This window comes from Anthonomus grandis, chromosome 15, assembly GCF_022605725.1.
Source record: "Anthonomus grandis grandis chromosome 15, icAntGran1.3, whole genome shotgun sequence".
NCBI classification, from domain to species: Eukaryota; Metazoa; Arthropoda; class Insecta; order Coleoptera; family Curculionidae; genus Anthonomus; species Anthonomus grandis.
The window spans coordinates 17,398,204-17,411,721 of record NC_065560.1 but is presented as its reverse complement, the minus strand read 5'-3'; the positions used below and the strand labels follow the sequence as shown (position 1 = coordinate 17,411,721).

At 33.8% G+C, this 13,518-nt stretch overlaps 1 protein-coding gene across 7 annotated transcripts in view; it reads right to left on the bottom strand.

Annotated features, from left to right (window-relative positions):
- Positions 1-13,518, bottom strand: part of LOC126745256 (DNA polymerase zeta catalytic subunit) — a 125,751-nt gene that overhangs the window by 56,647 nt on the left and 55,586 nt on the right. For all 7 annotated transcript variants that reach the window (XR_007663484.1, XM_050453011.1, XM_050453014.1 and 4 more), the window contains one exon: positions 165-606. Coding sequence is in view for 6 of the 7 variants with exons in the window: in XM_050453011.1 (XP_050308968.1) it covers positions 165-606 (442 nt within the window). In the remaining variant the exon portion in view is untranslated. The remainder of the gene's footprint in view (positions 1-164; positions 607-13,518) is intronic.

Here is a 13,518-nt window from a genome sequence, read left to right as displayed (position 1 = left end):
GCAACAGTACATCTTGAAAACAAAATAATAATACGGATGATGGTTTTCCACGATCACCATCACCGAATATTAATATTCAAAACGATAAGAAAAGAACCTCTTTAAAAGTATATGTAATACTTTTAGGTGAAAGAACATAAAATTCGTAAAAAATAATTACTTACCTAACCACCGCCGTTTTGCAGAAACGAGGTTAAATTTTGGCGACAAACTGATTTTCTTCGACAATTTTACTGCTTTTTTATATTTGATCCTCAACTTGTCCCCAATAACCTTGAGTTTTCTCCTGCTAATTAATCGTTCCATTCTAAATTTAATCAGCCGCATATTATCTTCAAATATATCTTCGGGACTACGTTTATTAAAATACGGATACTTTACCGCAGCAACATTTTTATTTAATGTTTTTATCAAATCTAAAGGTTCTATGTTAGCTATTTTTTCAACTTGAATGCGCTCAAGTAGGACGACGACATTTAGTTTTAATTTGTCAGGTTGTACTTCTTTATGCTTAAATAAATTATTTTGGTTTTTGTGAACTTGGCACGTGGACTCTAGAAGTGGCATTGATTTGCTGCATTTTAATCTGACCGATGTGACATTTTCCTAAAAAATCATCATGTTAAAAAAATATATCTTCCATATGGATTAATGATCATTAATAATAATAATAATAATAATAATGATCATTAATAATAATAATAATAATAATAATAATAATAATAATAATAATAATAATAATAATAATAATAATAATAATAATAATAATAATAATAATAATAATAATAATAATAATAATAATAATAATAATAATAATAATAATAATAATAATAATAATAATAATAATAATAATAATAATAATAATAATAATAATAATAATAATAATAATAATAATAATAATAATAATAATAATAATAATAATAATAATAATAATAATAATAATAGAGAGAAGTTCACAGAATAACCCAACCCAACCCTTATAAAGTACCTATGAAATAAATCTCTAGTCACCCCGGAAATCAAAATGAGCTGCGGCATATTTTAAAAGGATTCACTCAGCCCGCTGTGGTTCTGCTTGGCATTGATCCCACTCTCCAGAGTTAAATTAAGACCAAGAATAGGATAAACACTAAAGAAAGGCCAAGTATGAAATTCGGCTTTAAAAGGCAAATGTAAAACAAGAGAAGTGCAACTGACAGATGGAGGCTTCATAGAGTCCATGCTAAAAAAAGATGCCTACAAATACATAGGATACCAACCGGCGAGGACAATCGATCACACGAGTATTAAAGAGAACTGCTTAAAGGAATATCTCTCCAGAGTGAACAGAATCTGCAAGACTGAACTCAATAGTAAACATCTTTTAAAGGCAATCAACGCTTTGCGGTAACGGTTTTAACATACTCCTTCGGAGTAATCACATTGACAGATACATCTGGACCATTTCATGAAGAAAACAAGAACTTTGACTGAACGTGACAGAAGGCACCGCCCTAAGGAAAGTGCGCTAAGGAGGACAACACCGAGAGGAGAAGGTGGAAGAGGAGGATACTGACATCAAAAACCTACCCATCGGCCAAGTTAAACTGTTAAAAGGGTACTTCCACCAAGAAAACCAACCTCGCCCTTACATAGTTAGTTACAAGTACTTGCCTAGCCGATCGCGCATACACGTCCTTAAACCTGGTCGCCAATAATACTTAATAAGCAAACGAGTGGGCCTGTTGGATGAGTATCATTCTCAACAAGCAGCAAAACAAAACCCTCCATGGGAGCCACTCTTATGACATCGATCAACCACAGAAGCCAAAAACCATCCAACACATTACAGGAGCTTACTTTTACCGCCACAATCAAGTAGCTGCTGTAATAAATCAAGAACTGAACTTTAGGTTAGACCTATGTCAGCAGGCACCTAGAATCCCCTACTATTAGTACGAGCCACCAACTGTTACTGAAATGCCACAGTACACCATCTACTACGACCGTACAATTGTAACAGATTGAAATATTTCCTATAAGTCGGATCATAGTTCGAGACAAAAGGAAGAAGGAGGCAGTCATTATACATGTGTCAATACTTTAATATTGCCACATGTATAAGGGTTGTGGTGTTTGCACCTATAACCAGGTGAAGAGAACCTGCAGGAAGGAAAAGGAAATACACCAATCTAGCAGATGAAATAAAAAAACTGTAGGGACTTAAAAAAGGAACGATTCTGCCCATTTATCAGCTTACTAATTCTCGAGACATTACATTGAATCTATCAGAATAATAATGATAATTTGAAGCATTACCAGATTTCTAGTATTATTATTATTTCCTATATTCATGTCACTAGTATTATAAACAGAACAAAAGTACGTAGCAAACAGTATGGCGATAGATAAGGCAGACTCAATTTTTGTCTATATATTCATTTTTAATTTAATTAATACATTAAAAAAAATTTAGTAGGACAAATTCCTGAAACAACCCCAGTTCCCTATCAAGCGATTATTAATAAATAATAAATTTATAATTTATTATTTCTGGTTTTTTGTGGTTAAAAGAAATTAATATATTTTTTGAGGTATAAAATTAGGTTTATGTAGGTACACATTTTTTGAAAACATCTTGTCGAACTTGCGTTGTCTTATTTATTTAATGTAACACGACGTTTCGGTTGGTAAGTATCTCCAACCGTTATCAAGTGTGAACTGCCCAGTCCTTCTTGGACAGTTTACACTTGATAACGGTTGGAGATACTTACCAACCGAAACGTCGTGTTACATTAAATAAATAAGACAATGCAAATTCGACAAGATGTTTTCACTGTACCATTGTGTACCACCTTCAAATACACATTTTTTAATTGGGCTGACCCACCGATACACGTAACACTATGACTTTTTTTTTAGCACTTTTACATTACACACATATTGTTTGAGGAGTCGTAAAGACTGTGTTATGAAGTGTACCTCAATTTTGTTAGAATTAAATTTTGGCCTTGGATAAGTAAAATGTTTTTGCGGGTGGATTGGGTAGACGTGCGTGGGGTCGAGTGGGTTTTTTGGGGTAATGAAGGATAATCATTTCACGTGGCGAACGGGTAACCAACAGAATAAATTGATTATTCAAAAAAATGCGAGGGTTGAATGAGATTTTATTGTGGCACACTCTAACATTCGCTCAGTGAAAACTGGTTTTGATGAATTTGTTAATTATATTCTTGATTATAACTACGATATTCTGGGACTATAATAGGCGAGAGTGTTTGGTGTTTCACCCGTACCTCGCTCTAAAAACCAGGAAAACCTGAGAATAACAATAATTCCCAAGGTAATTCCCTTCCCCCTCTTTCCTTCTATATTCGCTCAGCTAAGAGTTCAATAACACGAAAAAAGGATAAAAACCTATAAATAACATATTATATCACACATTCTATACCACATTCGGATGTCGACGGTTATTTTTGTAAACGCTTGGCAATACCGCATCCCTTCCACATCACGACGTCACCATGCGCGAGGTGTAGAAGCGGGAACAGCTAATACTCTCTCTCTTGACTTTCCGACGACGCAATAATTTGTACTTATTACTGATTTTGTCAAATAAATGTTATTTTTTAATTAAGGTGAAATGCAAATAATCTGAACGCCACACATTACATATTATGGCCCTTCGTCGCTGGATTTGACTCCTGAAGGGAATTTAACTGCATTTTAACATCTGTACGGGACTTTCAACGAGGCTTTTCCCGCATTTATTTGTGGCTTTAACTGGAAGAAACGCCGACCGCCGACCCAATCGACACAAGTTTGGATATTTTGCCTTTTTGACGACGGGAACAACAAGACCGTCTTGTCAGGGAACACCGATTGGTTTTACTTATTTCACTACAGGTTAGTGCGTTCCTTTTTTACTTTATTTCCTTTACTTTTACAGACCTCTGTTTGATTTATTTGTTTATTTTTTTAATAAACTTAAACTGCTTTGTATTTATGTTACTTTATGGTGGTTACTTTTGATGGTACTTTACATTGATTTACAAACGATTTTGTGATATTTGATGCTACCTTGGTGACAAAATTAATACCTTTAATTGACATTTGCTTACGTTGCAATATATTACACATTTTGCTGGTATACAATACCTATTAACACTCATTTCTTTTGGTATTTCACACTCCTTTTGATGGCGATTTCCTACTATTTACATTTTATTATTTTGACATTTAATATACCTACTTTATTAGTATTTTGCGCATTGAATTACACACTTTTTGATGGCAAGTAGATATTTTAGACATCTTTGGTGTTACTTACGTAGGTTTGATAACTTTACATGCATTTTTATTGAGTGTTCTCAGAAACCTATTTAATTGCATTGTTTTATTACTTTGTTTCTACTTTAAACAATTTATTTGAAACTACTTGTATTTGTATTATTAACTATTCGAAATGGCTGACACAAAAAATTAAAAAAAAGGCTACTAAAGCTGCTCTTACACGGTTTGAAAACTATTTTCAAGCTATTAAGTCCAGAAGTCTTTCTCAAACTGATTTAGTGGAACTCAAAATGCGTGCGCAAAAGGCTGATCAATTGTTGGAAGATTTTAATGCTACTTAGTAAAAGATTGCCGCTACGGAGACTGATATTGATTTTGATGAACATGACAGTGAGTCTGAACAATTTGAAAATAAATTATACCGCATAACATCTAAAGCGAGCAAATTTTTAATTGACCAGATGCAGTCGCAGGTTTTAACTCCAAACGTGGAAACTAATTTATCACCTAATTCTAATAATGATGATTTAGCCAACATTAGACTGCCTCCAATAAACCTTCCAACGTTTGACGGTTCATATGAGCAACGATTGTTTTTTAGAGACACTTTCAATTCCTTAATACCTAGCAATCTCAAACTAACACCAGCAAAAAAATTTCATTACTTGCGCCTCTCTCTAAAGGGTGTGGCAGCTGAAACTATCTCACCAATTATGATGTGGCATGGAACATCTTAAATGAGAGATTCGAAAACAAACAGATTTTAGTCAGCAACCATGTATCGGCTATTTTTAATTTGCCATCTTTATCACGTGAATCTGGACGTGGCCTTAGAGTCATACTTGACGGCTTACAGACGCACATGGACGCCTTGATGGTTTTAAAGATGTCCACAGAACATTGGGATGCCTTAATCTGTCATATTGTGACAGGTATATTTGACAATGTGACTAGAAGAGCTTGGTATTCCAAAACCTTTATTGAAGAACTCCCTACTTACAAAGAACTTATAGATTTGTTAAAAGACAGATGCTGAATTTTAGAGTCTTTCGAAAACAGCTCTCAAGAAACACTTCAAACAAAATCAAAAGGCCTCGCCAATCACATCCTAACTTTCACAAAAATACTTCTCAGTCCTTTGTCGCCACTAACAGTAATAAAAAATTCACGTTTTGTCAAAAAGAACATCTCATCAACACATGTCTTCAGTTGTTACAAATTTCTGCTAAAATTAAATAATGCTAAACAAATGAACAAGTAATAATACGCATGTGTTATTACTATTATGTATTAACTGCTTTTCTATAGGCCATGCAACTAAAAATGTAGGTCGTCTGGATGCAGAAAATGTTGAAAATTCCACCATACCCTTCTACATTTCAACAGAACCGATTCTGGGACTGTACAAACCAATAATAATAGCACGTCTACCTCTTCTCATTCCAATAAAACTGAGACTGACTTGAAAGACGTTGATTGAGAAAGAGGATATACTCACCTTGTAGTTTAGTGGTAAATGAAAAACTTAATTCAAACACTGTATTATTATCCACTGCTATCATCAACGTTTTTGACACTACACACTTGTGTAGAGTACTCCTAGACAGTGGAAGCCAATCCAAATTTATTTCAGAAAGACTTTGCAACTTGTTACAACTTCCTATTGAAAATATTAAACATTCTATCACTGGTATCAGTCAGAAAATCGAAACCATAAATTCTAGATTTTTATTCTAGTTTTTGCTAAAGTCCAATCCAATTTTTCTAACTTTGAGGCCAACATATCGTGTCTTGTACTTAAATCTATAACTGGAAATATTCCAGCTATATCCTTTGACTCCAGTATAATATTGCATTGGCTGACCCCGACTTCAGCTCTGCAAGACCTATTGACTTACAGACATTTTCTGGGAACTGATCCATATTGGTCAAATAAAATTGGGTCGAGGACTTCCAATTTTGCTTGCAAAAGACACGTTTTGGATGGATTATTTCTGGTCCTTTACAAACTCATCTTAGTTCAACCCTTTGCTCAAAGACACAGTGCTTTTTTACCACTTCAATTAACAATCAGTTAACTAAATTTTGGGAGGTAGAAGAATTTCCTAACTAAATACTTATCACCAAAGGAAACCTTTTGCGAGGAACATTTCTCTCAGCACACTTCTAGAGCCCCTGATGGTAAATTTGCAGTACATCTTCTACTTAAGGACTCGATTGATCGTCTTGGCGACTCGAAATTAACAGTTACAGGTCGTTTTTTAAATCTTGAAGGAAAACTGAATAAAAACCCTTATTTAAAACGTACTTTATAACCAAGACTTTATAACCGAATATGAAAGACTCGGTCACATGACCCTATCTGAGAATCAAAATGATACTTCTGGGTAATTTTTACCGCACCACTGTGTGCTTAAATTAAGCTCCATTACAACTAAACTACGGGTAGTTTTTGATGCTTCCTGTAAATCTGACTCAGGTTTTTCTTTAAACGATTTACTTATGGTCGGACTTAATGTCCAAAACAGTCTTTTCTCAGTTCTCTTACGGTATTGTATACATCCTGTAGTTCTCAGTGGTGACATTAAAAAAATTATCGACAGGTCTATGTAGCCCCTGAATATTGTAAGCTTCAGAGAATTCTTTGGCGTGCTAATATTAATGAGCCGATTTTAACTCACGATTTGTCCACCGTTACATACGGTACAGCCTCTGCTGCATTTCTGGCTACTAGATCTTTGCAGGAAGTAGGTAAAGTACATGCTAAAGACTGTACAAAGATTTTTAATATAATATAGCGTGATTTTTACGTTGATGGCCTTTTAACCGGCGCACGAACAGTCGATGAACTTGATTGATGACAAATTAAAGAAGACATCAATGATCTTCTTATGAAGTATGAATTTCCACTTAGAAAATGGGCTTCAAGTGAGCCAGCCTTAACTTCTGGACGTGGCCTTAGAGTTATGCTCAATACATTTGATTTCTTCTGATACAGATATTCCTTCTAATACCTTGGGCCTTTAATGGATTCACATTTCTGACACGCTAGAATATAAAATAGGTCCTACTGAATCTAGCACTCGCGTAACAAACCGTACAATTTTATCATCAATTATCCTGATTTTTGACCCTCTTGGTCTACTTTCTCCTGTGACAATCTCGGCAAAAATCATCTTGCAACAGCTGTGGAATTAAATAATCTTAAAATACCAAGACGAACTCTTTGCGGTAATCCTATCGAGCTGCAATTACATGACTTCTCTGATGCTGCGAAGCCAGGTTATGGTGCCTGCGTGTACCTTTGTTCAAAGAATTCGTTAGGCAATTTTTCGTCCAAACTACTCTGTGCAAAAACTAGAGTTTCTCCACTTAAAGAATTGACTATTCCTAGGCTCGAACTTTGTGCAGTATTACTCTTAGCCTCTACTATGGATTCTAAGCACTACTGGTGTGACTCTACAATAGTACTTGGATTAGATCATCTCCTCATCGTCTAAAGATATTTATTGCTAATCGAATTGCTCAAATTCAATCCATGATCCATGATGAATAGAATATATTAGAACCGCAGACAATCCAGCTGATCTACTTACTAGAGGAATTAAGCCACCACCTTTAAGCTTGTTAAATTCGACTTTATGGTTGGACCCTTCAGTCAGCCATGGACCTCCTTGGCTGACTGAAGATGAGTGGCCAAACGACATAGTAGATTTATCAAATATTGAAACTCCTGAATTACGAAATGTCCCTTCTTTTTATGTGTCCATCGAAAAACATACCAATAATGACTTACTTACATTACAAAACAAAGGTAAAAACACAAAGTCACGGTCTCATCAAATCCATATCATTTTTTAAAAGCTACACGTGTTTCGCTCCTATCGGAGCATCATCAGGCCTAAAAAATACATTAAGATATTTTTCACAAAAAGAACGCTTATAAAACTCATCACATTACAACTAACAACAAAAGAGAAGCTAGGTTAAGTTAATAATTCCCACCATAGATAAAAATATATGCTTAAAAAAAAATAAAATAAAAAAGTAAAAATGTAAAATGTCACCAGTGGGGAACGATCCAGCAACCTTTAGATTCACAGGCGCACGTCTAACCCATAGGCCACCAAGTAACATGATCAAAAATGGGAAATAATCCGAACTATACTAATATGTGTGAATATAAGTAAACAATCTTAATAATAAAAACTAAAAATATCTAAAATCGAAAAAGAAAAAAAGAAGAAAAGACTTTTTAAGAGAGGTTGTTATAAATGAGGTGAGGTTCAAACGTGAAAATATCGTTCACACACACAAGGACAGGGCTCTTCTTAGCTTTAGTTATTTCCATTTTTTCTAACAAGTCCAGTTTTTTGCCTTTTGAGCACTCATGCAAAATATCCGCTCCCTGAGTTAAAGAAAAACCATGTTGAACAAACAAACATGAAAATCGAATCATAGAAACAAACATGAGGAGGCCAATAAATGATTTGCAAACTATGATTTAGTTTCGATCATGTTAGTATCCCTATACCTGTCCACCAAACTTGTATGTTCCTTTATTCTGGTGGAAATTTTTCTCCCCGATTGCCCTATGTGCATTACCGTCATTACATCTTAATGAATATACCCCTGATTTTTTTGATGAAACCGTGACTTTGTGTTTTTACCTTTGTTTTGTTTTCGTTTGGTCTCTTAGAGAAAAAATGGATGATACGTTTCTATTACTTACATTAATTGACAAATTTTCTAATTTAACTAAACTGGTTCGTACTTTTGCCTTTGTGCTACGTTTTAAAAACATCCTTAAATTAAAATCTAAATTTGACTATTCTAATAAAGAGCTTTCAACTCAGGAAATTGCGAATTCTTTGAATACACTTGTCAGCTTGGTACAAGCTTCGACATTTTCTGAAGAATTTAAAGCCCTGAAGAATAATGATAAGGTCTCTAATAAATCCAAACTCCTTACCTTGAATCCCTTCTTTGACCACACTCTTAATTTTATTCGAGTTGGGGGTCTAATCTAATTATGAATATCCAAAGAAACATCCTATAGTTTTGCCCCCTAAACATACAATTTCACTTTTGATCGCACATATTAAGCTACTTCATGCTGGTCCACAACTTACATTGGCATCACTACGTGAAAGCTTCCGGCTAATCAATGGCAGAAATGTAATTAAAAAGGTTTACCATGACTGTTTAACTTGTTTTCGCTTTGTTGCAAAATCGACAAAGTACCTTATGGGTAATTTACCTAAGACATGGATTACACCCTATAGACCCTTTTCTGTGTCCGGTGTTGACTACGCAGGGCCCTTCTTCCTTAGGGATCACAGGACGTAATTTTAGAACTAACAAGGCATACATAGCATTGTTTGTGTGTTTTGCTACCAAGGCTATTCACCTAGAACCAGTAAGTGATCTTACTAGCGCATGTTTCTTAGCTGCCTTGTACAGATTCGATGTCACGAAGAGGCGAGTGCATACAAATTTATTCTGATCAAGGGACAACATTCGTAGGTGCATTAAATGAATTTAATGCGTTTCTCAAAGAGCACTCTTCTATTATTTCGAATAAATTAGCAAATCAAGGTATACAATGGAACTTTATACGAACTATATGTGCACTTTCTTATTGACGACGTGCCCACAAGGTGATCTACTGGGAATAGCAGAGAACAGACTATCAAAATACCAACATAGACAACAAATGGTGCAACATTTTTGGTCTCGTTGGGTCAAGGAATGCATTGCAGAACTCCAGATACGAAATGGAAGCAGATTTATCCGCAGCTCCTGAAACTAGGCGTTCTTGTGCTCATCATGGAGGATGGATTACCACCATTAAAATGGCGAACTGGCCGAGTTGTACAAACATTTCCTGGAGGAGATGGTATTGTCCGAACAGTACTAGTTATCACTGCTGCTGGCGAGTATAAGCGTCCAGTTACGAAGATTTCTGTCCTGCCTATTTATGATTTTTAAAGCCTGGAGCACTGTCTATAGATTACAACAAGTCAGACCACTCAAGCGGCCCTGAAATCGATTGCCCCACCCCCCGTTCTACCCGGGTAGAACCCAGGTTTAGTTTTCGCAAGTACGTTAACTTGTGTGCATCCGTTTCGCGAGAGAGTTTTTGCTTGTAGCGTTTTAGACAATAATTTGGTTACATACTACTTGTATAAATATAATTACCCAATAATAAAGTAGTATGTATTTCATCCCTATATGTTAAATATGTTGTTCTGTATTTTGTGTTTTATATAAAAGCATTACAATCTTAAAAAATAGTTTATTATTTATTTTCTCCCCCTAATGTCACTGGAATAGTTTTAGCCGATTTTACAACCTATTATCCCAAAAAAACACACTCCACTTCTTTTTGTCGGTCACCAATGTCGGCGTTTAAGACCCGGTAAATTTTGATATTTTATATATATTTACTATATGCACAAATGAATACAAAGTATATAATTTACAAAACTACTTATTTAGCGCTTATTATGATAATTGTTTATTGTTCTTTTGCGCTTTTGTATTTTTAAAACGACCTATTTCAAAAATTAAAATAACCCATACCGTATTAAAATTATTTTATATTTTTTAGTGCGTTTAAATGTGTTTTTTAATTGTTTATTTATTTTAACTTTAGATTTATTTTTTGAATATTCATCTCTAAAATTTCAACAAATATTAAGTAAAAACTTGTATTTTTTGATAAGACTCCTAAAAATGTAGCAAGTTTAAACAATTCAACAAGTAAGTTTTTTTTCAAATTCACTTTTTATATATTATATTTGACTTAAAAGGCAGCCATTTTGAATCCGCCATATTAAACGCTTTCAATTTATTTAAAAGTTTAAATTCATTGAACTGATCAAAACTTCTAGATACACCAATTTTAGAAAAGGGAAACTCAAAAATATTTTAAAAACTGTCCTTAATCGAAAAAAAAGTTATCGAAAGCCAAGCACCTACAAAATTTAAAAACAATCTGACAAGTAGAAGTTATAGTTTAAATAGAATTCTTAGATTTGTTATATACATACATACAAACATTGCTACATAAAGGCAAAGAAGTGAAGCTAATATAAAAAATGTGTAAAAACGTTAATAATTAAGAAACACTGTCATATAAACACATTCTATTCCAGTCCTATAAAAAAAGTTCCTATTTTATGACTTAAAATACTTCTTATGAATATTCCTCGTATAAAAATAATCAGCGCGCCTCAGAATTTGCTTTCCTCGATAGTTACGATAAACCCTGGTAAACGCTCGTACGCAGCAAACTGCGGGATTCAAGGTCAATTTTGCTTTAACACGGGCGGTATAGGAAGTGGTCTGACTTGTTGTAATCTATAGACGGTGCGTGGAGGTTTTCAAGGAGGGCGATATGTCTGATTGACGGTTATTTTTGTAAACGTTTGGCAATACCGCATCCCTTCCACATCGCGACGTCACCATGCGTGAGGAGAGCGCCGCGCGAGGTGTAGAAGCGGGAACAACTAATAACTAATACTCTATATACTCTAATACTCTCTCTTTTGACTTTCTGACGGTGCAAGCAATGGCATCATCTATTTAATTTAATAATTTGTACTTATTTGTAGTGTATTTGGCAAATAAATGTTTCTTAATTAACGTGAAATGCAAATAATCTGAACGCCACACATTACAATAGATGATCTTAAGTTGTTCAGTAACGATTATAATAATCTGAACAGCTTAAAAACCACTCTAAAAAATTCAGCTTTAAGTTTATAAAAATGGAATTCGGGTTATATAAATGCGCCACTCCCAGAATCAAACAAGGGAAGCCCGGGAAAAAGAAAAATTTTGAACCAGATCACTTAGAAACACAAAGCCTGAAACCAGGAAATACATATAAATACTTATGAAATAGAATAAATACTTCCTACTAAAATCCGAAAAATATTAACAGAAAATGAATTTCTACATCCTACAGCAAATAGAGAATGAGAAAAATAGAAGCGGCTTCCAATATGATTTATACAACATTGCAATCATTAATTTCTCAAAGAACGAACCAACTCGTTACAATGATCGAAGCGCTGGAAACGCAAATAAGTAAAACAAAACCAATTGCACACAAAGCAAAAAAGGTAACAGACGAAATGCACATTTCAAATCTTTGCCAAAGTTAGTGAAGTTCTGGGAAGTATACATGAACCCAAAATTGAGATAGAAGCAAGATCTAAACTGTCTATTTTCCAAGTTGTCCATATCATTACCATATCATTATCATTGTCCATGATCATTACATGAGATCTTAAGAGTAATAGTTAATGGTCCATATACAGTGGTGTAGATAATTTTTGTTAAAAATTTACTATTTTTGAGTTATGAACCAAACTTATGTTTTTTTGAATAGAAAATTGAAGTTATGACTGGAGGTAAACAGCGTTATATTGAGCTAATGGAACATTTTCAAGCAGTTCTGAAATTGCTTCCTTAAGTATTTCTAGTCTAGGATCTACGTACTGTAATATCTCCTTCAAAAATCCTATTTGTTTGGCAAACTAAAACATGATAGGGGTTGAAACTCTACGTTAAAAGGGTCTCGTCCATCTTTTGTGGTGGAATACTCGTTTTTAAAACTTATATTTAATTTTAAAATACAGAGTAATCTAATAATTTAATAATAATAATAATAATAATAATAATGTTGCTAACAATAATTTTAATCAAAATAAACAATTTTTCACTAATCCACAACCCTGTCAACCTGTTGACATTAGACCCGAAAATCTACCACCTTGAACACTTTTCTAGACCTTCTAATTAAGAAATGCAATAGTAAACTTATTTTTAAAATATATCGTAAACCGACCACTACCAATAATGTAATTCAGTACTCTTCCCTAATGTAATTCTCTCTACTCTTACAAATTTGCCTCCTTCAATTCCCTTTTCTATAGATTATTTAATCTATAGACTGGTTAATATCCCCTTGTCAAAAGAAAGAAAAGCTTTCGCTAAAGAACTTAATATTATTAAACATATTGTTCTTAACAACGGATTTCCCCCTCAGTCAATAAATAAAATTTATTACACATTTTTAATCAAATATAAATAGACCTACAATATAGTCTATTATAAGGATACAAAAAGTTCATTTAGATACCTGTCCTTTTTTGGTTCAATTTCCTTAAATTTAGCTAGATTCTTTACATCTCTAAATGTCAAAATTGCTTTTAAGACGGTCAATAATTTAAA